The following is a 27,329-nucleotide window of genomic DNA, read 5'->3' as shown; positions in this document are numbered from 1 at the left end:
AAGAAACCAAAACCCTATTTGTATCCATAAGCGGATTTTTTTGCAAACCTGTAGGTCCTCACTTTGTGTCCAAACAAATGACAAAAGTGACAATAACCATGAAATAATCTATTATTCAAAAACTAATTACTTTTTGCTATGATAGTGTTTTGATATGATGTTTCACCCTTTTCAGTAGTATTTTCAGATTGTTTTTGGCTGTCAAGAACATACACTTGTTCCTTTAGTTTTCTGATCTCTACATCTTTCTCATCAATAAGACATTTTTGGGTTTCAATGACCTTATTTGTATTTGCTAGATCCAGTTGTAGAATTTGACTAGAATTTTCATAGCCATTAACAAGTTTTTTGAGTCGTTTCACTTCTTGAAGAGCACAAAGCAATTCCTCTTCAAAATTAACTTCATTTAACTCAATACAAAAATCTATTTCTGGTTTTTCAGAATGAATCTTAATGGGTTCAACTTCAATCATGAAAAGTGTTTCACAATTATCACCATTTAACTCATCAGAGTCATCATCAGACTCTTCTTTTGTCATGAGACTTTTCTTTTTATTAAATTTTTTATTAGGATTCCAAGGTTTTTTGAAAAACTTTTCTGACTTCTCATCATCTTTGCTTAGATCTAGATATGGACATTTTGCAGCAAAATGTCCAGTTTTGCCACAACCAAAACATTTAAACTTTCCTTGGAACTTTTTCTTAAGTTTTCTGACAAGTAATGCTTCAAAGACATCAGAGAGTTCAGACTCACTATCCTCATGTTTCTCAACTTTGAAAGCCATTTGAGTAGAGGTTGAAGGAACATTTCCAATCCTCATTTCATATGCTATAAGTATGCTTTGAAGTTTGTGAACAGTCATTTTAGAAAATTATTTCTTTTCTTCAAGAGCAGAAATTTTAGTTTCAAATTTAGGCAATAATGTTCTAATGACCTTAGCAACTACATCATGTTCATCAATTTCTTCTCCAAGGCCCTTTCAAGCATTAACAATTTCATCAATTCGTAGAAAATAGGCTACTATTGATTCATCATTATTCATTTTTAAAGAATCAAACTGTGTTTTCAAAGTAATCAATTTAGATTCTCTCACTTTCTCATCACCTTGGTAAATGGATTCAAGATTTGTCCATACCTCATTCACTGATTTAAAGTACATAACTTTAACAAAGACCTCCTTTGATAACCCGCAAAGTAGCGCAAAGCGAGCATGTTTATCCAATTCAAATTTTGCCTTTTCATCTGCATCAGTAGGCACAACAGAAGGTATATTGTATTTGTTAGCCACTACCTCCCACATTTTAATATCAAGAGAATGAATGAAAGCTTCCATTTTAGCTTTCCAAAAAGTGTAATCAGTGCCATCAAATAGAGGCACTCTGGTGAGCGAAGCACCCTCATTTTGAGCAATCTCTTTCAAGTACCAGGATCAGTCCTAGGGCAAACCTAAAAGACTCCTATGCTCTGATACCAATTGTTGAAAGCAAATGTACTCTGAGAGGGAGAGGGGGTGAATCAGAGTACTTTGAACTTTGAAATACGCCAAATAAATATGCTTTTTAAGATTGGAATAAGCTTTACAAAAACAAAGACAAAGAGCAGAATTGTACAAATGTAGCAATATGTTTGAGAGTGATTTGCCAAGATAAGAAAACTGAAATAGAAATAGGACTGAGATAAATATCAGAGCATTAACACAAAAGTAATAAACTTGACACGATTTTGTGCTGAGTGGAAACCCTCAAGATCCAACTAGATCTTGTCATAGGGAGAAAACCACTCCGTTATTGTATTAACCAGTCAAAAAAAAAAATCCAAAATTACATCCAGTTTAGCAGCCCTACTGCAAGGAGTCCAACTCCTAACCTTCCAATGAAAATCAACAAGATCTATGATAGTATATTTGCAATCTTGCAGGCTATACAATCACAGATTTTTATTACAGTCTATCAGATATTCAATTTTATTTCACAACACAATCTTTTCTTTCAAAAATTGCTCTCTCACAATGCCATTTCATATCCATTTATACACACTATGCATCTATAGATGTATGTGCAGTCACAACCAAAAACTGTTTTCAATAACTTCCTGGTATACCCGTTAGGGTTTAAAACAAATTTCATTTTACAACTTTGTTTATCTTCAACAAAACTGCCATAAAAAATCTGTTTCTTCCCGTAGATAAACTGCCAACTATCATAAACAAATCATAAATTTTTTGCAATGACAAATCACAAAGAGTTACCAGTAGTTACCGAAAACTGTCGCAGTTAAACACCTTCTCAAAGCTTAAACTGTGGTAACAAATCTTTGCCCTCTGAGACCTTGTTGAGTTACCAGTAAAGGGTTTCACAAAAATGTGAAATAAACAAAATAATTCAAACAACATCCTTTGTCATAATTTATTTTACTCTTACGTCCATCACTAACTCTCGTGAGTTAGGTATTGAGTACATATTACCAAAGTCAATAGTTAAGTGTCAACCCGAAGTCAAATTTTGCCACGACAACCTTATGAATTTAAACACACGTGGCTTTACTGATTTGTCATCAAGGACAAAATGAATCAACATTTAATGCAGCGTTACATGTGTATATATGCAACGACAATAATCTTACAAGCGCTAAGTTCAACAGTAATCTGAACACAGTTCTCAATAATCTTGTAAACAATACCTCATCATCAAACGGTTTCAATACATCCGTTTCCGGGCAAAGTCCAGACGGAGCTTATGGTCTCCTCCAATGTTGGGAAGACGCAACCGTGGAGGAATGCCTAAGCTATTCACAAGATGCAAATACCACCATTCGCCGGGTTTGTGGAAATGCCCTAGGCGGTAGAAAATGGCGAGAGAAGTGCTTCATACGCTACCAGAATTTTTCCTTCTTCGGAATACTTGATACACAGACAAGAGTTGCTTACATGATAGATGAGGTCAAAGATCAGCCATACGTATTTACTGCCGCAGTTCTCAATCTTTTGACAAATCTTTCAGGTGAAGCGTTTCGATTCCCAATTCGTTATTCTTCTGGATCAACAACCGCCTCTACAAATTATACGATATACGGTATGGTTCAGTGTTGGAGAGATTTGACTTCTGTTGAGGACTGCAAATTTTGCTTAGCAAATGCAATCCGTAACCTGTTAGATGCGACAGCGACCTCTACAGCTTTTGAGGGAGGAGCAGCCGGTTCGGGAAGTTGCTATGCTCGTTACGAAACGTACCCATTCTTCAATCCTCCCCCTCCACAACTGCCTTTATCGCCCCTGACACCGGGTAATATGATGATGAATTCCATAGAACAGTAATGTGATGACAATATTTAATAAAGAATTTATCTGGAAGAGCTATAGTTAACCCAAATCGAATATAATTCGTGCCGGTATATCCCATTTTTGGCTGCTATAAATGATGGTTCTAGTTCATTTTAGTTATTCCTTGAAAATCCTTTAAAAATCAGAACAGGGTTTATTTTGCTTTTGTGAATTTGACATATTATCTTTTTTTTCGATCCATAAAAGGCAGAGCCAGAAGTTCTAGTATTAAGGAGTAAAAATTTTAATTTTCAAAATACATAGAGTTTAACCGTTAGCCAGCCTTTCTAGGCCTTTCTTGAAACTGAAAAATTCTAAATAAGGACTAATTCTCTGATGGGAGTTATTTTTCTTCCCACAAAATTTCGAAACAGTTCATCTAAAGCATAACAGAAACGAACCTATCTTCTGCTATACCGGGAACTTGTCCTCTACTTTTTTTTTTTTGCAAATTTCTTTGAAAACTATACAAAAACTTCAAAATCAAAATAGAAAAAAGATTCATATCTTTCTTTTTTTCTAATGAGTTCAATCCCTAGGCCCAGGACCTCGACCCCTACCATGACCATGTCGCGACCACGACCCCTGCCACGTCTGCGACCTCGACCACCTCCATTGCATCTGTGCAGGCCAGTTGGTTCATCTCCACCTCCATTGTCATATTATCTTTTTTCTATATTTGATTGTAAGTATTTTTTTATCATTGTTTTAGATCATTGACATATCATCAGACTGTTAGAAAGTTCAAACAATACAAAATTAGATAATTACAAACCCCAAAATATATTAGAAAGAGGTGGAAAATGAAGAGGAGACGTCAGAGGCTATACATACCTAGCATATTTCGTTACTAAGCCCTCAAATTGATCTCCCGTGCAGAAAAAACTTCAGACAAAAAAGGTTTAGTTCTTGGTATTGTAAGCGGCTTGTTGGTGATTTTGATGTTATGCCTGTTTGCAATCCGAAGAAAATTTGGGTCTGCAGGATTATGGATACCAGCCCTCTCGAGGAAAGGTATCTTTGAGGCGAAATTTTATTGAACTTGTCTGACATTTGTATCAACAAAATTCCTTGCTAGTAAGGGTATCAGAACAGAAATCAACAAATTTTTCTCTTCATTATCATCAAATTGTGGTCAGAAAATAAATCTTTTTAGTAACATACAAAATTGTAATTTTTTCTCCTGTGCGTTACTTATCCAGAGAAACTAGATAGCGAGGTGCACTCAGAGATTGGGCAGGAGCAGAACATAAATTTTAGTTTGGAAAACATCAAGATTACAACCAGAAATTTCCATGAAGATAACAAGCTTGGAGAGGGAGGATTCGGCTCTGTATACAAGGTAATATAACCTAAACGACCATGTTTCCTTGTTTGGATAAGAATATTAAATTGAACTGGGTTACTTACCCACTCTTTGTGTCTGTTTGAGCATTTTGTTTTGTATTTTTTTCTATAGATTTATATTTTAGCTCACATTGGGCAATAATTTAGGATGAAAATAATTGAATAAATGCCGAAGCTACACAATTTGGGCATTATTTTTTTTTTTAATTATATTTTGCTCTGATTTTGATAAGAGAGCGTCTGCAGCTCAGGATTTAACGTATAATTATAAAATTCGTTATGCAATCTCATTGTTTATACATATATTTGCTCAGGATACGTTACTTTTAGTTACCTCTACAGACAGAAAAATGGCTATGCTGATCTTCTTGCTAGTCATGGAACTGAGCTAAATGGGAGGAAACTAATCTGCGATAATCATTTTCAGTGAGAAGGGTTGATTCTGAAAGAAATTTATAAAATTGAAATTTAAATAAAATATTTTATTGATTCAAGAGATTACAAGAATTTATTCATCAAGGATTAGATTAACTGATGAATAATAAATTATAATTGTTTCATTATATAGAGGTCTGTGCTGACTGAAAGTAAAAGAACTAAAAGCATAAATCGATGCAAGTGAAAGGAATTACAAAATATTCCAACAATCCCCTCCTTATTTCAACAACAAATGACTGCAGCACAAAAATAATGATATCTGGTCTTCCAAGATTTTTCAATAATAACTGACATTATCTCTTCTTCCAACTTTCGTGGGCTCCTCTCCTACCAGGGTGTGGCAATCTCATTTTCAATTGCATTTTACCTAGTTATTACTTCTTCAGATGTCCAGGTTTTCTTTCCTTCTCTAGCTTCAATTCTTTTGATAGAACACTATAAGCCTTTTTTAGGCTAGGATATAACATCCTCACACAACATCATGTTGGTGGTTTCGACTAAATTCTATAGCTTTCACAAGATTTGTTATATCCTTCATGAAAATCAATTTTTTTAATCGATAATCTTCCTACTACTTCAAACTTGGTAGTGCTATTTTTGTTTCTTTCTCCTTCAACAACCTTATAACTGAAGGGCTTCATATTTTTCAAGTTGGTTTTAAACATGACAGATTATACCAGATTGTCTTCAACTGTAGTTGCATCTAATGATTTCGTGAGTGTTCTGATTGCTCTCATACAAAATTGAAACACAAATAAACTATTCTATTGATTCAAAATATTACAAAGCTTCCTAATCAAATGATGAAGGATCAATTTAACTGATGATGAATGAATTACAATTCACTCATTATATTAGAAATCTTACATACATCTCAATCTTGAAAAACTTGCTTTATTAAAAAAAAAAAAAAAAATTAAAATAATTTTTAATAAATTATCATTATAACTAAAACTAAAATACTAAAAACATAAAACTATGTTAGTAGGAGAAATTACTAAATATTTCTATAGGTTAATTTGTTCACTAACAACTAGGGTTTACACCATAGATAGTATTTGCCCTTCTCTATGTAACAAGTGGGAATTGTTGTTGTTTCATGTTGCTGCTCACAATCAGGGCTTTCTGAGGTTTGGGGATGCTAATAACTTGAAATTTGGTGTCTTTGTGGCCTACACCATGTTTTCGTTTCATGGATATTTCTTGTTGGAAATATTTCAAATTTAAATCAAAGATATATTAGTCTTATAGAATTAGTAGTTAAGTGGTAAAGCATTAAGTAGAAAATGGAAGGCTCTATGTTAGAGTCCAATTTAATTCACGAAAAGTTCAACATGATATAACACGAAAAATAATTCACATCTAAACAGAACATAGGTTTTCCTAATAGGGGCCAATAGCTGAGGGAGTAGCAAATGGGTGATTGTAAGTTTGAATTCTAACTAGTCCATCAAAAGCTCAATATGATATCAGAGTGAAAATAAGCTACATCAGGACCAAAAATGGACTTATCCTAAAGGGACCAGTAGCTGAATAATAGAGCATTCCAATAGTGAATTTAAATTGTCAGATTAAGTCCTAACTGACCCACAAGTTCAACAGATTTTTATGCTAAGTTTCTTCTATTTAAATGAATGAATGAATGAACAATGAAGGCATTTAATGATATCCACCAGACCAAGCAGTCTAAAAGACCAAGAACAACAACATAAAGACATTTTTAATTTCCTTTTCATTTCAACTCTTCTATCATTTTGTAAAGCCTTTTGTCTCCTCAAAAAATTTATTGAGGCTACCCACCTTCAATTGTTGAAAATAAGACTATACCCCAAAATGTGACAGTAAGGGTAATGCCTGCACAGCATCAGCTGCCGAATACCCTGCATCGTGGCCGTCCATGAGCAAAAATCCATTACCCAACCTACAAACAATAGCTTGGCCGCAATCGCGAAATGATGACCTTTGTTGTCTGAGAAGTGGTAATTGTCGATTGTGCTAGTTGTTTGGCTCTTCTTATACAGCTTTATCTGCTTTTGCTTGATAGTGGCTGCTTCTTGTTTTTTATTCTTACTGGAGCATCTCTTAACTTCCGGCTGTTCGTAATTTCTTTGTCGTTTGAATTTCTTTGTCGTTTGAATTTCTCCGTGCTAGCAATCTGTTAGAATTTAATCCCAATTGCAGGGAACTTTAATGCATCCGTATACTCCTCCTGCAAGCTCAACTACTCCTCTCTCTTCTCGCCTCCGTTTTAGGATAGTTTTTGAATTTGGTTTGATGGCATATCCTGATCATATCTTTCTCTACACGGTAGCTGCTAAGTCAGCATTAAATATAATTAATTAGTTTTTGTTTTCCCTCATACGATGGAATTTATTTTTGGCTTATGACAAAAAGGCTAAGTTCATAATTTTATTTTTAAGACAGAGATATATGTGAAAAAGGGCATCGCACGGGTAAGAAAAACAAGGCAGAACAGGGAGAACAGAGAGTAGAATCAGAACAGGGGTTTCCATTTTTCATGTCTAAGAAACTATTTGAAGAGCTCAAGCTCTGTCTTATTTGTATGGTTTGATATTTGAATGAATGAAGAGAAGGACTGGTTATTTGAATGTTTTTGTCTCTTGTTTTCAGAGCAGATTAACTTTAGATTTCTTCCAGTATTTTCTGTCTCTATTTTGCCCTTCTCTGTTTGTTCATCTCTGCCTCCAGAACCAGCATGTGGTATCAGAGCAGGTTGATCAGAGCCAAAGGTTGCTCAAGGAAAGCTTTAAGGAAGAACTGAAGGTTATTAGTGCAGGAGCTTCATCAACAAAAAGCTTCAACAAAGTTTATTTTCTGATCAAGGGTATTCACAGCCAACAATGGCAAGCACAAGCTTGAGAAACCCACAAATTCCTCAATTTAATGGCAAGAACTATGACTACTGGGCAATCACAATGAAGGCATTGTTTAGTGCTCAAGATTTATGGGAGCTTGTTGAGAATGGCTACCCAGAACCAATAGACACAGCAGCATATAATGCATTATCTCAAGCAGATAAAGATTTATTGAAGGAAAATAGAAAGAAGGATTCAAAAGCTCTCTTCTTCATCTTTCAAGGAGTTCATGAAAGCATTTTTCCAAGGATTCAAGGTGCATCAAAATCAAAACAAGCATGGGATATTCTCCAAACAGCCTACCAAGGAATGACAAAGGTGAAGACAGCCAAACTACAAATGTTGAGAAGGGACATTGAAACAATTGTAAAGCGGAAAATCGCGGTCGAACCCTAGTTGGTCTCCCCTCTTCTAACTCCGAGGAGAGAGAAGGGAGGTTCGCTAGGATTCGATGGGTTTTCACTTAGGGGGAAGAATTTACATTCAAAAGAGGGGTTGAAACTCATAAGATTCAATCCCACACGATGTAAGATTGGATGCTAAATGAATTTCAAGGGTTTGGAAAGCAAAGCTACCCTCTTTTGTAAAGAATGTTGATTAAGGAAATTAAGCTAAGGATGCATAGAAAGTCATAAAAATTCGCTTATAAACTGAGTTTAGGTTATAGGATGAAGCTGCAGACCTGGAATTAGCAGTAAAATGTCGATACGGCGCTGTCCTGCAAATTTGAGAAAAAGTTGTCGGGACGATGGCGCCCGGCGCCACGGTCCTCCGAAAAATCCGCGAAACGAAGGGGGATCTGTTCGTCTCTGCACAAGGATTCCAGATCTTCAATCTCAGCCGCGTACCTGCAACCTACACACAGAAAAGCGAAGACGATTGGGGGGTTAAGGATTAGGGGTTTGCCTTTAGGTCAAACCCCGGTTTTGGAATTAACCAAGAAATGAGCAAGTGCTGTAAATGTAAATGACTATAAAACAAGTACTAATACCTTGTTCTAAGGATGTTTGTATCCTTATGTGCAAAGGTTTAGATGTTGTGTGTTGTAGTATGTAGCATGTAATAAGTGATCTCCTCTTCAATGGTTGAATCCTTGTCTTGAATGCAACACTTAGCCTTGAATGGAGACTTGGAATGATCAATTGCTTGAATGCTTGAATGCTTGAGTATAGTTTCCACGCTTTGTACCCATATCCTCCTTATATCGAATGAGAGAGAAAAATGTAGTTTATATACTTTTCAATTAGGGCTGATAGACTGATTTTCCCGACCTTAGGCCGACCAGGGAAGTATATTTCCAAATTGCAATCAAAAAGACCCGATATCACTTAGGAAACCGGGCCCAAAATAGGACCCAGGGACCAGGGCGCTGGGCGCCATGGTCCTGGAGGACCAGGGCGTTGGGCGCCCTGGTCCTGAGGGACCAGGGCACTGGGCGCTCTGGTCCTGAGGGACAAGGGCACTGGGCACTCTGGTCCCACCTCCAGGACAGTGGGGTGCAAGGAGGTTCAGGCCAATGGTGCTTGAAAAATGTAGTTTTCAGTGTCGTGAGCAAGTTTTGGGGTCTCCATTCAGGTTGCGTGTTGCGTCGCCATCGTGAAGACCGAAATGCAGTCGAAATTGCAAGTGTCGCAATTTTAGGATGCTACATTTAGCCCCCACTTTAGCGGGAGTATGTATGCTCATACTTCCGGTAAAGTACATGGAAACAACATTGAAAGACTTTCACCATGTCAAGGAGGCAAGATACACCAAGCCCCCAGTGGACTGAGGATCTTACAACTTCGATTGACAAAGTAAAAGGGAAGATCACGAGGAAGAACCATGACTGTCAGTAGTAAGGTTCCCTCACTATGAGTCATGCAAAAGAAATACCAAAAATCTTCAAGACAAAGCTAAGTTTGCCAAGAAATTTTCAAGTATCTTTGAAAGGATAGACAGGGTGTATGCCCCCCTACGTTAAAGCAATCGCACACGCCTCAACGCGGGTGATAGTTTTAACGTAGTGATACACATAAGAAATGAGAAAGGAAAAGGAGCACGTTATCGCAAAGATTTAGCCCCCAAGTGTGAGATAAACCCAAGGATAATAGACACAAAACACAAAGCACGAGGTGACTTCGCTTTCCTCGGGGTCAGTATGCTGTATGATAAGTCATGTATATATATCATATGTATGTATGCATAATTGTTCTTCATTCCCCAATCAAGGAAGGTCACCTAGAAGAAGGGAACACATGTGTCTTTTGAGTCAACATGAGAGAGACCAAAGAGATCTCAATGCTTTGCATCGTCCTCAAGTAGACAACACTAAGGACGACAAATAGAAGAATGAGAATAACATATAGAAGAAGTAACAAAAGAGAGGGGGAAAGAATCTGCCATGCTAATGTAACTAGTCTAGCACGTCATCTACCCCCCGATCTTGCTGATCAATGTTTCGGGAAGGCAGGGAACACGCTAGAGGAGGAACATCCAACACATCAGATGGAGCTATCACAAGATCCAAACAAGGGCTATGTTCATGTTCTGAGCCACATTGTTCTTGTCTAGGAGCTAGGATAAGTGCTTTAGAAAATTCATTAGATAAATGGTTATCAACATCAACAAGTTCATATTCACTATCAGAAGCAAGAGGAGTAACATTTTCATCTATATCGTCATCAAGATTTATAAAAATAGGATCTTTAACTCGCACAGGATCAAGACCATCATGCATCTTATGTTTAAGAAATTTAGGCTCAATATCCGGCTGAGGAGAAAATGGAATAATGCTTGTTGAAGGTGTTTTTGGAGATTGTAAAGTTTGAGAAGTAGCTGCTTGAGCCCTAAGACAACGCTTTCGTCGGCGTTCCCGTGCAGAACGATTACGTCTAGTCTTAGTAGGAAGTGTAGAAGATAGAGGAGGAGGAATGTTCTCATCCTTATCACTTGGGTGTTTAGGTTGTGGTCTCTTAGGCTGGATAATAGGAGAAGAAGAAGGTCTCTTCTCTCTATAAAAGGCAGGAGGAGGAACTGCTCCATATAAACGAGGAATTTTTGGTTTAGGGAGAAGACCAAGTCCATCATGACGAGGAGGTATAGGTCTACTCTTAGGAAGTTTATTAGGTATAGACATAGTCACATCCATAGGGATGGGTTGAGAATCTTCTTGGGGAAAGACATTAGTTTTGTCTTTCAAAGGAAGAATTTCCTTCTCAAGAATGATAGGAATGTCAAGTTTAGGTGCTCTAGGTTCACTTAGAGATAGGATCATATCTGTTTTCCACTTTTGATAAGATTTGAAAAGATGATCACTTCGCGGAGGAAGAGATTGGAATTGTTTGGGCCAAAAGTGATCAATAGGAACACTAGAGGTTCTTTCAGCTGGTTTAAAGAGACTATGATTGACAGTAACAACTTCACCATTGTGGGGAAATTTTAAACACTTATGAATAGGAGAAGCAATAGCTTTCATGGAAGATAGCCAAGGATAGCCAAGCTTCACACGAAATTGTTCGGAAGAAGGAATAATAACAAAGTTCACATCAAGAGATTTATTATGGACCTCAATAGGCAATGTAATAGAACCAATTGCAGGAGAAGAAAATGCATCAAATAGTTTCACAATCACATCTGTTTTGTCATAGATCACTTGATTCAATTGCAAAGTAAAAAGAAATTCTTCAGTAATAACATTAACCATGCACGAAGGATCAATAAGAACTCCACGGCAGGGTGTATTCTTAACTTTTGCAACTATGTATAAAGGACCATCAGGTGCCCTAATGGTTTCGCTAGAATCAAATGTGATGGAAGGTTCTTTAGGGTTTTCTTGCTGCTCTACAAAGTTAATCACATTCGGAGTCATAGACACAAGACCATCAGATGAGAAAGAGGAATCATTAGCCTCAATCGCATTAGAGGTATGAGAGGTATGAGAAGGTAATGGATCAGTAAAAATCTGAAGATTTTGGTTAGGAGGAGCTACAGATGTGTTGCCTTTATCATTCACTCCAGAAATAGAAATAGTATTATTATCAATCAAATCTTGAATTTTACCCTTTAAAGAAAAACATTTTTCAGTATCATGACCAGGCTGACGATGAAAATGACAAAAAGATTTGTGATCAAAATAAGGTGAAGTAATCTTTGCAGGATCAATTTGTCTTATAGGAGGAAGAGTAAGCACATTTTGTCGCAATAAATTATTCATAATATCATGCAATGATTCATTCAAAGGAGTATACTTTCTTTCTTTCCTGAAAAATTTAGAAATAGGGGGCACACCTGATGCTGCATTCACATTGTTGTTGATGATGTTTTCATTGAATTTGATGGAATCTCTGTTCAGTTTAAACTTCCCAAATGGTTGTTGACTGCTATCACCCTTATCACTCGGAGCCATAGGATGTGATTGTTCCATTTGACTCACAGTCAGTTGATAATTGTGAAGAGTTGCACACAACTGTTGGAAAGAAGTAAACTCAGAAAACAGAAGTTTGTCTCGAATATCTTTTTGTAAATTAGAAATAAAGATTCTTTGAATATCATTATCAGGCACTGGGAAAGAAATTTGAGCATACAAATGCTTATATCTACCAATGAAATCAGTCACTTTTTCTTTAAAACCTTGTTTACAATGCATTAAATCAATCAAAGTAACTTTAGGACTTATATTGTTTTGAAATTGTTGAATGAAAGCATTTGCAAGTTGTTCGAAAGAAGTAATAGAATAAGAAGGCAACAAGCAATACCATTGTAGGGCTTTGTCTCTTAATGTTCTGGTGAATAGTTTTGCAAGCAACCTTTGGTCATAAGCAAAATCAATACAAATTGTTTGAAAAGTCTTAACATGTGTTAGAGGATCTCCTTTACCATTATAAAGCTCCAAATGCGGGATTTCAACATGTTTAGGAGGAATAGCTCGAACAATGTCAAGAGAAAGTGGGCTCGCAACATCAAATGTAGGCACACTAAACTTAGATTGATTCATAGAGGCAATTTGTTGCTGTAAAGAAGAGACAGTTTGTGCAAGATTGTTAATGGTCGCTTCAGTCGAAGAGTTCATATTGGATGTGTTAGATTGAGATGGAGGTGTTATGTTATTGAAAGAAGGTAAAGAGTAAGGTGGTGGGACCCTATGATAGTCAACCATAGGGGATGATTGGATAGCAGGAACACTACAAGGAGGAATGGAATGGTTAAATGAATTGCCCCCTTGCGTCATGTTCATTTGTGAAGATGTAATAGGAACACTTATTGAAGGAATGAATGAAGAAGTCGGATTGAATGAAGGAATAGGGTTAATTGAAGAAGGAGGATTTCCCCCATGACTAGTGATCACAGGAGGAATGTCTTGTATAGAGGTAGCCATGATGTTTGATGTAAAGGTAGGTAAACTAGCAATAGAAGTGGTCAAAGGAATAGAATGATTGACTTGTGTAGGAGGTTGTGTATAACCTAAAGATTCAGCACAACTTTTCATAGGCATCACATTCGAATCCACAATGTGTGCGATACCACGTAAAACATCAATTCCATTCTTATCACTTTGAAGCATGCGTTTTAGACCCTCAATTAAAGGAAGAGCTTGACTATCGGGATACTCATGAGACATCCATTGGTGAAAATCATCAAATTGGTTATCCAATTTTGAAAGTTGTTCAATGGAAACTTCATGGGGAGCTTCTTCATCATTCGGAGGATTAGAGGAATTACCCATGTCCTCGTTAAAAAGGCTACTCAAATTAGGTTCCATCTCCTCGGTATTTAAACCTCGGAAAGACTTAATTCTACGGCTTCGTCTAACGGGAATAGTGTAAGTAGGGCTTGTTGTTGTAAAACTCATGCACTAGAGAGAAAGAGAAAATTTTGGATTTAGAGGTAGCAATTTTCAGTAAAACCAGCCAATCTTCCAGATTTAAGCTGTTAAATGCAATCACAACAGTCTCCCGAAATTTTGGAAAAAATGTTCGGGACCGTGGCGCTCGGAGTGCAACACGGTCCTTGCAACTTTTTTTGAAATTTGCAGGGATGAAAGGTATGATGATTTTAGAGCTAATCTGAAAAAATTGAAGGATTTTACGATCTGTAGATAGGCCAAATTAAAGTTGCAATCTCAAAATTGAACCCTATCAAGATTGTCGAAAAATGCAAAATTTGAATTTTGAAAAAGAGAGGGAAACTGAAATTTTGAATTTTATGATTTTAGAGGGAATGTCAAAAGTAGTGCAAGTTTTGAAATTCAAAAATTGACTCAATTTCATGCAAAATTCAATTTTGAAAGCGGAAATCAAAGTTGTTGTAATTAGGCACTTAATTTCAAAAGTCACAAAATGCAAGAATTTGAATAAAGCACTGAAATTTTGAATGAATGCAAACACAATTTTCAGATTTAGGACAGTAAGAACACAATTTTGACACAAAATTTCAATTTCAACAATTTTTTGAATGATTAGGAGCCTTAAACCAAGCAATCACAAGACCAACTTTGACTGTAATTTTGAAGGTGTTAAAATTGATAAAATCAGCCAAAATTCTAGATTTTAGCAGGAAAATACAGCAAGATCTCGCTCCCAAAATTTTGGAAAAAATGTCGGGGACAATGGTGCTCGGAGTGCAACACGGTCCTCGCAACTTTTTTCCAAATTTTCAGGGATGAAAGATATTGTGATTTTATTGCGGAATCCAAAGTTACAGCTGATTTGGAGATGTTTTGATCGGTCAAATTGTCGGACAAAGGTTGAATCAAGAGGGTTTCAAAAATTAGGGTTTTGACTTTTAACCACTTAATTTTAAAAATTAAAGCACTGATATGAATTGATAATTTGTAATAGAAAAGCAGATCTGAATTAAGCATTAACAATTAAGCATTTCACAAGTTCAATTACTAAAAAGAAATTTTAGGGTTTTTATGCAATCACCTCTAAAATTTTGCAAAAGATCAAACATGGAAATGTAATCAATTTTTTTTTTTAGATCTAAGAATGAAAAATCAGAAAGGATGTTCACGTCGGGTTCACCAAAATGTAAAGCGGAAAATCGCGGTCGAACCCTAGTTGGTCTCCCCTCTTCTAACTCCGAGAAGAGAGAAGGGAGGTTCGCTAGGATTCGATGGGTTTTCACTTAGGGGGAAGACTTTACATTCAAAAGAGGGGTTGAAACTCATAAGATTCAATCCCACACGATGTAAGATTGGATGCTAAATGAATTTCAAGGGTTTGGAAAGCAAAGCTACCCTCTTTTGTAAAGAATGTTGATTAAGGAAATTAAGCTAAGGATGCATAGAAAGTCATAAAAATTCGCTTATAAACTGAGTTTAGGTTATAGGATGAAGCTGCGGACCTGGAATTAGCAGTAAAATGTCGATACGGCGCTGTCCTACAAATTTGAGAAAAAGTTGTCGGGACGATGGCGCCCGGCGCCACGGTCCTCCGAAAAATCCGCGAAACGAAGGGGGATCTGTTCGTCTCTGCACAAGGATTCCAGATCTTCAATCTCAGCCGCGTACCTGCAACCTACACACAGAAAAGTGAAGACGATTGGGGGGTTAAGGATTAGGGGTTTGCCTTTAGGTCAAACCCCGGTTTTGGAATTAACCAAGAAATGAGCAAGTGCTGTAAATGTAAATGACTGTAAAACAAGTACTAATACCTTGTTCTAAGGATGTTTGTATCCTTATGTGCAAAGGTTTAGATGTTGTGTGTTGTAGTATGTAGCATGTAATAAGTGATCTCCTCTTCAATGGTTGAATCCTTGTCTTGAATGCAACACTTAGCCTTGAATGGAGACTTGGAATGATCAATTGCTTGAATGCTTGAATGCTTGAGTATAGTTTCCACGCTTTGTACCCATATCCTCCTTATATCAAATGAGAGAGAAAAATGTAGTTTATATACTTGTCAATTAGGGCTGATAGACTAATTTTCCCGATCTTAGGCCGACCAGGGAAGTATATTTCCAAATTGCAATCAAAAAGACTCGATATCACTTAGGAAACCGGGCCCAAAATAGGACCCAGGGACCAGGGCGCTGGGCGCCATGGTCCTGGAGGACCAGGGCGTTGGGCGCCCTGGTCCTGAGGGACCAGGGCACTGGGCGCTCTGGTCCTGAGGGACCAGGGCGCTGGGCGCTCTGGTCCCACCTCCAGGACAGCGGGGTGTAAGGAGGTTCAGGCCAATGGTGCTTGAAAAATGCAGTTTTCAGTGTCGTGAGCAAGTTTTGGGGTCTCCATTCAGGTTGCGTGTTGCGTCGCCATCGTGAAGACCGAAATGCAGTCGAAATTGCAAGTGTCGCAATTTTAGGACGCTACAACAATATATATGAAGGACACTGAATCAGTAGATTCATTCTTCACTCAAATCATTGGATTAGTAAATCAAATCAGATCTCATGGAGAGACACTTGAAGATCAAAGAGTGGTTGAAAAGATTTTAAGGAGTTTGCCCACAAAATTTGAATCAATTGCTGTAACCATAGAGGAGACAAAAGATCTCTCACAGTTTTCAGTTGATGAGCTTCATGCACCTCTTATTTCTCACGAACATAGGCTGAGTAGGATAGCAAACACTTCGTTGGAGCATGCATTCAAGTCTCAAGTTTTAATCAGCCATGGTAGAGGCAGAGGTAGATCAAATTTCAAAGGTAGAGGAAGAAATTTTCATAGAGGAAGAGGAGGCAGCCCATCAAGCTCAAGTGGAAGAGGTAGCAGCCAATATTCATGTCAAAATCCATCTCAAAATCACCTTCAAATCCAAAGGTATGACAAATCTTAAGTCCAATGCCACTATTGCAAGAAATTTGGGCATTATATGAATGAATGTAGAAAGAAACAATATGACTCTAGGCAGCAAAATGCAAATTTCATAAAAGAAAATCAAAACCAAAAATCAGAATAGCGCACTATGTTTTTGGCATGCAATGTTGCTCAAGCAAATGAAAAAGATGTATGGTTCTTAGATTCGGGTTGTAGCAATCATATGACAGGGAATTTAGAAATGTTTTCTAGTTTGGATAACAACATAAAGTCTGATGTAACTTTGGGCAATGATAATAAAGTTGAAGTCAAAGGAAAAGGGAACATCAACATTCTAACCAAGAAGGGGGAGAAGAAACATATAACCGATGTCTATTTTGTTCCCGGTTTAAAACATAATCTAATGAGCATTGGGCAGCTTGTCCAAAAGGGTTATAGAGTCTCTTTCAAAAACAAAGAGTGCATAATTTTAGACAAATATCCAAGCAATCAGCTCATAGCAAAGGTTCAAATGACAAACAATAGGATGTTTCCATTAAGGATAAAACCTGATTTAAAAATTGAATTTGCTCAAGGACCCCCCTCAACAAACTCACAAGAGGATGAAGAAAAAACTATAGAAGTCACTTAAGTAATCTTTCAAGAAGAAATTAAAGATGAAAATTGGCTTTGGCATCTAAGATTTGGGCATTTAAATTTTGCAGCTTTAAATCTACTTCATAGGAAAAGCATGGTCAATGGATTGCCTTTAATTGAGAAACCGGAAAGAGTATGTGAAGGGTGCATCTTTGGAAAGCAGCATAGAGAATTATTTCCAACAGGTATGTCAATGAGAGCTAAGGCACCTTTGGAGATAATCCATTCAGATTTGTGTGGCCCAATGCAAACACCCTCAATAGGTGGTAGATTCTACTTTTTAACATTTATTGATGATTACTCAAGGAAAACATGGGTTTACTTTCTAAAGCATAAAAGTGAAGTGTTTGAATATTTTTGTCAATTCAAAGCTCTAGTTGAAAAACAAAGTGGTCACTACATCAAAGCATTGAGAACGGATAGAGGTGGTGAATACATCTCAAATGATCTTCTAAGATTTTACAAGAAACATGGAATCCACAAGCAATTCACCACTAGCTACACACCTCAACAAAATGGGGTAGCTGAAAGGAAAAATAGGACAATCATGGAAATGGCTAGAAGCATGTTGAAGGCCAAACATTTGCCAAATGAGTATTGGACTGAAGCTATATCATGTGTAGCCTATATAATGAATAGATGTCCAACAAAAAGTGTGAAGAATATGATTCCGGAAGAAGCTTGGAGTGGAAGAAAACATAATGTTGCTCACATGAGAGTTTTTGGATGTGTTGCATATGCACATGTACCTAATCAATTGAGAAGAAAATTAGACAACAAAGGAGAAAAATGCATATTTGTGGGATATAGTAATGAATCCAAGGCATACAAGCTATATAATCCAATCAGCAAGAAGGTAATAATCAGTAGGGATGTTCAATTTGTAGAAGATGAAGCATGGGATGGAACCATGGATAAAACCATTAATATTATAGCCACTTTACCACAAGAAGAAAATGAAGATGATATAGCAGCAGGCAGTCTTCCAAATGTCAGTCCTCCTACACCCATTCAAGGACAACAAGGTAGTCAAGCAACACCATCATCAAGTGTAAGAACAACATCACGTATGCAAACAAACACTCAAGCAAATAGGCAGCAAACACCATCAACAACAGGGATTTTTAGTGCAGGGATAGCAAGTCCACATTCCACAGGGTCTACATCAAGTGACATGTCAAATCCTACATTGGCAAGCTTAAGAAGACAAAAAATCAGATGTTTAAGAGAGATTTATGAGCAAAATGAAAGTGGAAACAATGAAGGACAGACTTCTCTTTTTGCTTTATATTCACATGTAGATGATCCAATTCATTTTGAAGAAGCAATTAAAGAAGAAAAATGGATGCTTGCAATGGATGAAGAAATAGATTCTATTGAAAGAATCAAACATGGGAGTTGGTGAATCTTCCACAAGGAAAAGAGGTGATTGGAGTGAAATGGGTTTACAAAACCAAATTGAATGCAAATGGTGATGTCCAAAAACATAAGGCAAGGTTAGTAGCAAAGGGTTACTCTCAACAACCCGGAGTAGACTATAATGAGACATTTGCACCGGTTGCTCGTATGGACACCGTAAGAACAATATTGGCCATAGCAGCTCAAAACAAATGGGCAGTATATCAAATGGACGTGAAATCAGCTTTCTTGAATGACATTTTAGAAGAAGTCGTCTATGTGGAACAGCCACCTGGTTATGAGACTTTGGGTCATGAAAACAAGGTTTACAAGCTCAAGAAGGCTCTTTATGGACTCAAACAAGCCCCAAGGGCATGGTATAGCAGAATTGACTCTTATCTTTTACAAAATGGATTCAATAGGTGTAGCAGTGAGCCTACTTTATACACCAAAATGAATGAGCAAGGTGAGATCATAATTGTTTGCTTATATGTTGATGACTTAGTATTCACGGGTGATCTATCAATTGACAAGTTCAAATCAGATATGAAGAAAGAATTTGAGATGACTGATTTGGGTTTAATGAAGTATTTTCTTGGCATTGAGGTGAATCAAAATGAAAATGGTATATTCATCTCTCAAACAAAATATGCAAATGATATTTTGAAGAGGTTTAATATGATGAATTGCAAATCAGCCCCAACACCAATTGTGACAGGTTTGAAATTGAGTAAAGATGACAAAGGAACTGAGGTAAATCCAACTTTGTATAAAAAACTTGTTGGAAGCCTCATGTATTTAACAGCAACAAGGCCAGACATTATGTATGGTGTAAGTTTGATTTCAAGGTTCATGGAGTCTCCAAAAGTTTCACATTGGCAAGCTGGTAAAAGAATTTTGAGATATGTGAGTGGAACCAAGAATTATGGGATCCAATATTCAAGTTCAAAAGAGTTCAAACTCATAGGATACATGGATAGTGATAGTGCTGGAAGCATTGATGATAGGAAGAGCACTTCTGGCTATGTCTTTCATTTTGGAACAGGTGTAGTTTCATGGTCTTCAAAGAAACAACCAATTGTCACTCTTTCATCAGCTGAAGCAGAGTATGTAGCAGCCACAAGTGCATCATGTCAAGCAGTTTGGATGAGAAGAGTTTTGAAAGATCTCAAACAAGAACAAGAGGAGGCAACAAAGATCTACTGTGACAACAATTCAGCCATAGCATTGTCAAAGAATCTAGTATTCCACAAGAGAAGCAAACATATTGACACTAGATATCATTTCATTAGAGAACTAATCAGCAATGGAGAAATCTTTTTGGAATTTTGCAGGTCTCAAGATCAATGTGCAGATATCTTCACCAAGGCATTGGGAAAAGACAGTTTTGTCTATCAAAGAGATCGATTGGGCATCATAGATGGTAGCAATTGTGATTAAGGGGGAGTGTTAGAATTTAATCCCAATTGCAGGGAACTTTAATGCATCCGTATACTCCTCCTGCAAGCTCAACTACTCCTCTCTCTTCTCGCCTCCGTTTTAGGACAATTTTTGAATTTGGTTTGATGGCATATCCTGATCATATCTTTCTCTGCACGGTAGCTGCTAAGTCAGCATTAAATATAATTAATTAGTTTTTGTTTTCCCCCCATACGATGGAATTTATTTTTGGCTTATGACAAAAAGGCTAAGTTCATAATTTTATTTTTAAGACAGAGATATATGTGAAAAAGGGCATCGCACGGGTAAGAAAAACAGGGCAGAACAGGGAGAACAGAGAGCAGAATCAGAGCAGGGGTTTCCATTTTTCATGTCTAAGAAACTATTTGAAGAGCTCAAGCTCTGTCTTATTTGTATGGTTTGATATTTGAATGAATGAAGAGAAGGACTGGTTATTTGAATGTTTTTGTCTCTTGTTTTCAGAGCAGATTAACTTTAGATTTCTTCTAGTATTTTCTGTCTCTATTTTGCCCTTCTCTGTTTGTTCATCTCTGCCTCCAGAACCAGCACAATCTCTATATCAATCTTAATGATTATATGCTTATAATCATTTGAGAGCACTTTTCTCTCAATTAATGGACCAAAACAAGTTTCAAACAATATTTTACACAATTTAGAGTTGTGGAAATCGTTACATATTTATGGACTAATATAAGCATAAGATTTATGTGTTTTCTTTTATATAAGGGTATAATGCCAAATGGAGTACAAATCGCAGTAAAGAAACTTTCTGTTCAATCAACGCAAGGGAAAGAACAGTTTCTAAACGAGGTTAAGCTGGTCGCGAAAATTCAACATCGTAATCTTGTGAAGTTACTTGGATGTTGCGCAGAGGGATCAGAACGGTTGCTTGTTTATGAGCACTTGGTTAATAAGAGTCTCGACAAAATAGTATTCCGTAAGTTTGTTACTTTTCAATTTGAAATGATTTTGATACAATATTTGTTCTTCTCTGATTAAATTAAGTGAAAGTCATTTTTTTTTCATTTAGAGTATTTTATTTGGATGAGTGGATATAGATCCGCAACGAAGTAAACTGCTTGATTGGCCAAAGCGTTTGAAGATCATACTTGGAGTAGCCCGTGGGCTTCTATATTTGCATGAAGATTCTCATCTTCGGATCATTCATCGGGATATCAAAGCACGCAATATTTTGCTCGATGAGAAAATGGAGCCAAAGATATCAGATTTTGGCTTAGCAAGATTGATTGGTCAAGATGAGAGTCATGTTGAGACAAGGCTTGCAGGAACATAGTAAGAATTCTAGTACTGCATCACACAGATTTATGTCTAAATCACATAAGTTTATAATATCTTTAGAATTTGAAAAGATGTAGTGGCTTGTTGGGGGAAAAGTTATTACTGGTTTTAAATTTTTAATATTTTAAGCATTTGTTGGAAAAAAATAATAAATAAAACTTAAGGCTTTAAATATTTTATTCAATGTGATTTATTTGTTTCAAGTCTGATTATATTTTTAATGGTTATGCAGTGGTAAGGCTTTAAATATTTTATTCAATGTGATTTATTTGTTTCAAGTCTGATTATATTTTTAATGGTTATGCAGTGGTTACATGGCACCAGAATATGCTATGTTAGGTCAACTATCTTGTAAAGCTGATGTGTATAGCTTTGGAGTTGTTATTTTAGAAATTATATGTGGAAGAAAAAATGCTGATAATAGATTGTCCCCCCAATTTCAAAGCTTGATAGAATGGGTAAGATAAAAGTAAGAAGTAATAAATTTTCATATAGTTTATTTCCCAAAGTTATTTATCTCATGAAGATGAGTATGCATCATTCTTGTGTAGGTATGGAAATCTTACAGGGGAGGAAAGATTATGGATGTGATTGACAAAGCAATAATGGAAAGCTTCTCTAATGAACAAGTTTCAAGATGCATTAATGTGGGTAGATCCACTATAGTGATCTTCAAATCCTTCGAAAATCAGTTTTGAATTCCTAATTGTCAAATTGATTGAAGCCTAAGTTTAGTATTTAAATAACATTCCTAAAATTAAAACTAAGTTCCTCCATTCACTAATTTAATGATTAAAATCAAAAGGTTATTTTCTTCTAATCTCTAATGATAGCTAATAAATAGGTCCAACCTATTTGAGGGAACAAATAACAAAATAAGCATGGAGATTGCTCAAATACCCAACTTTCCCTTGAAAATAATTCTTTTTAATATGTTCAAATACCAACACCACATAGTGGGATTAAATAAGATATTTTTTATTTTTATTAAATAATACCCCCACCTTAGGAACCTACATTTTGAAATACTATATGGTACAATATCCCACTCTACAAAAGAACTTTAAATGGCAACAAAATAAAGGGATAAAAGCATAACACACGTAAAGGTCATAAAATCCTTTTTCAAAGCCCATGAGAAATGGGTATGGGCTTAGAAAAACTCATGGATCTTTTCGATATTGTTTTCTCAATCAAGTAATTTATTTTTGGATTCACTAAATTGTAACATTTCAATTCTTCAACATTTTTCTTCAAGCATCTGTCATAGATTTTGTGTTCCAAATTAGTTCTCCTAGATCGTTCAAATATGACAAGTCTTTGTAAGGTACAATTTTTAATTAAGATCACCATTTTAGTCATTACACTATTGTAGATAGAGTAGAATATGTTGTCATTGATGTCAACCCATTGTTGTTTTTTGATTGATGTTAGTTCATATGGACAAAGGGAGTATAGCATAGATAACCCTTAACACAACTAAAGTGAAGACAAGTGCATTTATGACATCCACACATCATCATAATAGTGAAAATCAACTTTGCGGTAGTATGAATGATAAATATCTAGCATTGCTAAATATTGTCATTGATGCCAAATTTGTGGATTTGTTCAAAGGTGCTTTATAGAAATGAAGTGATGGAGGAGACAAGGAGTAAGTTCCATTTGTACATAGTTGTACCTTATCACTTGAATTTTATGGTCATAATGAATATTTGTTAGAGTTAGTTAGTTTTGGGTGGCTAAAGTATGATACGGGGATAGGTACACATGTTTGGGTATGATTTTGATCTATTGATAGTGATATCTTATCTTTTTTGTGTACTACATTCAGTGGTATGATCTAAAAATTGTCTAATCCATAAATAAAGTATATTCGAAAAGAGACATAATATCTCATTTCATGTTCTTCTGCACAACAACATATGATCTTGCAGTTCAAAAGCTAACATTTTGGAGCTAAAAAAATGATATATCTAGAGTTTTATGTCAAGATCTCCTATGCAGAAAGAGATATAGATAATTGAGTAACAGACAATGCTAAGGTAGAGTAGAGTGCATCATGTTACATGTTGAATTGCTCTGGATTCCATCACACTAGAATATTTGTTCAAGTGGATTCGAGTACATGTTAACTAATTTCTAAACAATGATTTATGTAGGTTTTAGATGATTTGGTATACTGTATGTTCATTTTCTAAGGTACGAAGATAATAGACTAAACTTCTACACTTAATTTCTCTCATGTGTCAGTAGTTAAATGTCTATGCCAACGAGGAATGAGATAAATTCATAAAGAATTATTTATATATGTTTAACAAGTCCTATAATACTCATGCTCATATCTTGATCTCCATGTTGATGTCCAAGTCTCTCTAGTATCAATATGAGCCAAATCACTTTGATTGAAGTATTAAGTGCTTGAAGGGGTGACTTGGTATACTAGAATGGTTTGCACTAGATGTTTGGACCATGTGTTAAGGGGAGTAATGTGTGCTAAATGTGTTAAGATTACTTTGGAATATGTTTTTGATCCCCAAAAGGTTCACATCTTTGAAGGGAAGTCCAATTTAAGTTTCATAAATGTCAGACCTTTGATATAATTTTTTGATCTATGAAAAAACCTCTAGGAATTTAGAAGTTGGATCTTTGTCTTGAGAGTGAATAGAAAAGGGAGGAGGGAAAATAATGGAAAAGATAAAGTAAGCTGATACACCAAAAGTAGAGATTTTATAACTCTTTAATTCCCTTTTTGTGGGAATCACAAAGAAATTGATGTAGGAGCACCAATCTAGTTCTTACCTGCTGAGAAGTTTTCAATGGAGTTGCTTGAGAGCATGACATTTCGTCATCTTGGAGTGTTTAGTATTATCGTTTTGGGTTTATTCCCTTGCATTCATGGTCTTTACTGTTTATGATTTTCATATCTTTTGGCTTTGCTTCCAGTAAGATGTGGTTTCCAATATTGTCCCAGTTGGTGTGTTGTTACTGATTAGACTGGCTATATGTTGAGTCAAGATGATTTCGGGGTTCGGTTGATCTATGTGACTTGTGGATCGTTTGAGGTGTCCCTTTGGGACTTGGTCGGTATTCCTGGGGGTCATGCATCATTTTCTGTTTTGGAGATTGTTCCTAAGTGATTGAGCCAACATGTTACCGTTGCATGTTTCCTGAATCAGTTTGTCTTTGGGCCGAATTAATTAAGTTATAATTATTTGTGGGCAGTATATATATGGAAGCTTGTGAAGCATTTGAGGGAAGTTAGATCAGAGAGCAGAGGGAGAATTCAAAACAAATAAGTTAAGAATATTGAAGAAGAGCATTGAGATTGAGTGAAGATGAAGAACCAACTAGATTTTAATCTGGTAGGACTAAGGCTGGAAGGCTGAGGTCCGGATTAGGATAGAACTGGTAGAGTGTTACCAGAAGTCGATTTGATATGAGGATGATCTATAGATCTTGGAGTTTCTTTATAAGTATTAATTGTATCTTGGACTATGATCCAGCATTTGGCATGTCTAATTTCCCAGATTGTAGTAAGATTCATTCACATTGTTTACCAGTTATGTCTTCTGTGTTGTTACCGGTTGTTCTTTCTGTTGTTTTTGGTACCTTGTTACTGATCATTGGTATTCTTTGCATGGTTTATGAGTTTACCTACAAGGTTGGGTCGTCCTTCATTGGATCTCCCTCTCTTGACTACATCAGATGGTATCAGAATTGGTTCATGAACCTGTTGTTGGACAAAGTGTTGTTTGTGCACTGATTGGTTGGAGAGAAGATTGAGGAAAATTTATGGAATTGTTCAATTTGTTGAATGTGAGGTAGAGAAAGGTTTGCAAGTAGAGCACCAATCCTATAGCTTGAGCTTGAGGCAGTTAGTGGGTGGAGACTTGAATAGATCACCAATTGAGGCAGGCTGCATTTTGTACCAGTAGATTGCCATGGAGAGGCAACCAGAAGTTGTGGTTAGATCATCGAATACCTGAGGTAGTTGCAAGTACCTACTAACTGATCACCAAACCAGATCAAGTGATGGGACTCAATTTTTAATTAACCCTGAGAGTCTGATGCAGGAGCACCAATCTAGTTATGATCGGTTGGGTACATTTCAATCGAATTGCTTGAGAGCATGGCATTTCTTCATGTTGGAGAGGCTAGAATTATGGTTTTGGGTTTATTACCTCGTGTTCATGTTCTTTACCATGTTTGAGTTTCATAGCTTTTGGCTTTGTTTCCGGTAATATGTGGATTCTAGTATTGTCCTGGTTGATGTGTTCTTAAAGGTTGGCTATATATTGAGTGAAGATGATTTTGAGTTGCGGTTGATCTTCGTGACTTGCAGATCATTTGAGGTGTTTCTTTGGGCCTTGGCTGGTATTCCCAGAGGTCTATGCATCATTTTGTGTTTTGAATATTGTCTTTAAGTTATTGAGCTGACATGTTACTATTGCACGTTACATGAACCGATTGGTCTTTGGGCCGACTTGATTAAGTTCTAATTATTTGTGGGTGGTATATATATGGAAGCTTGTGAATCATTTGAAGACATCAGATAAGTTAGAAGATTAAAGATAGAGCAATGAGATTGAGAGAAGATGTACAACCGAGTGGATTATGATCTGGTAGGACTAAGGCCGGAAGGGTGAGGTCCCGATTAGGATAGAACCGGTAGACTGTTCCTGGAAGCCGATATGATATGAGGATGATATACGGATCTTGTAGTTTTTTTATAAGCATTAGTTGTATCCTAGATTGGGATCCAACATGTGGCATGTATAATTTCCTAGATTGTAATAAGATTAATTTACACTATTTACCAATAATTTCTTTTGTCTTGTTACTGGTTGTTCTTTTTGCTATTTTTGGCACCTTGTTACCTGTCACCGGTATGCTTTGCATGGTTTATGTGTTTAGCTGCAAGATTGGGTTGTCCTTCATTGGATCTCCCTCCCTTGACTGTGTCAAAAACACTAATTCCCAAAAGTGAGCACATCACCATACAACCCTTCACTGTTGAAAGGATAATTAAAAGTACAAAGTGACTCAAACATAGGGCTATCTTTCAAATAAAAAAGTAGAACAATTATTCAAGATTCTCACAATAACTAACCATTAAAAAAATATTTCTTAGGCATAAACTAATTCCCAATTTGAGGAAAATAGTAGAGTAAAATCGACTATACATGAACTATTATCCATAGATTTAATAGGAAATAGAGAAGCTAAAAAAAGTATACAACAACTGCCTCAAAATCAAAATGACACAAACCATATTGCTAGCTTAAGTAGAGAAAATGAAAGGAAATTCAGTGCATAATATAGTGCCTACCTTAATAACAAACATGCTAAGGTCAAATCATAGATGTAAGATAATAAACTTTGAAACATAATTTATATTTTTTATTATAAAGGGATTACAAAATTCCTTTTTTTCCAAAAGTCTTGAATCCTATTATAGGAATGCCTGTGGGATTTTAAAGAGATCATTCCTAAGGATGGGAATGATTTTTTTTATGGAATCCTAATCTGTATACTAATGGTGTATTCATGAAATCATGATGATTGTTGTAACTATCCATACGTTAAGAAATTGTAGCATTTTCCTCTCAGCTTAACTCTATGCATGAGCACCACCTAGATTTTTAATAATTTGAAAACAAATGTCTTCAATGGCATGTAGTTTATTGTAAAAAATTTGGGCTTCTAATTTTGTTTTAGATCCATTGGACATTTAAGTTCATTCTAGCTTCTACCATCCAATGGTGTGCTTGTGTTTCCTCATTGAATCAAGGGCTTGTGAAATATCCACTCGAC

General features: G+C 36.2%; 1 protein-coding gene across 1 annotated transcript; it reads left to right on the top strand.

Annotated features, from left to right (window-relative positions):
* The first annotated feature begins 2,565 nt into the window (after positions 1–2,565).
* Positions 2,566–22,210, top strand: LOC131034519 (cysteine-rich receptor-like protein kinase 43). Its single transcript, XM_059214723.1, has 8 exons — positions 2,566–2,596; positions 2,656–3,282; positions 4,200–4,334; positions 4,523–4,662; positions 20,940–21,150; positions 21,272–21,506; positions 21,820–21,970; positions 22,064–22,210. The coding sequence occupies exons 1-8, from the start codon at positions 2,566–2,568 to the stop codon at positions 22,208–22,210; spliced, it is 1,677 nt and encodes a 558-aa protein (XP_059070706.1).
* The last annotated feature ends 5,119 nt before the right edge of the window (positions 22,211–27,329 follow it).

The sequence above is a fragment of the Cryptomeria japonica genome, chromosome 11, assembly GCF_030272615.1.
Source record: "Cryptomeria japonica chromosome 11, Sugi_1.0, whole genome shotgun sequence".
Lineage (NCBI taxonomy): Eukaryota > Viridiplantae > Streptophyta > Pinopsida > Cupressales > Cupressaceae > Cryptomeria > Cryptomeria japonica.
Note: the sequence above shows the minus strand (reverse complement) of the source record. Positions and strands in the feature narration are given on the sequence as shown.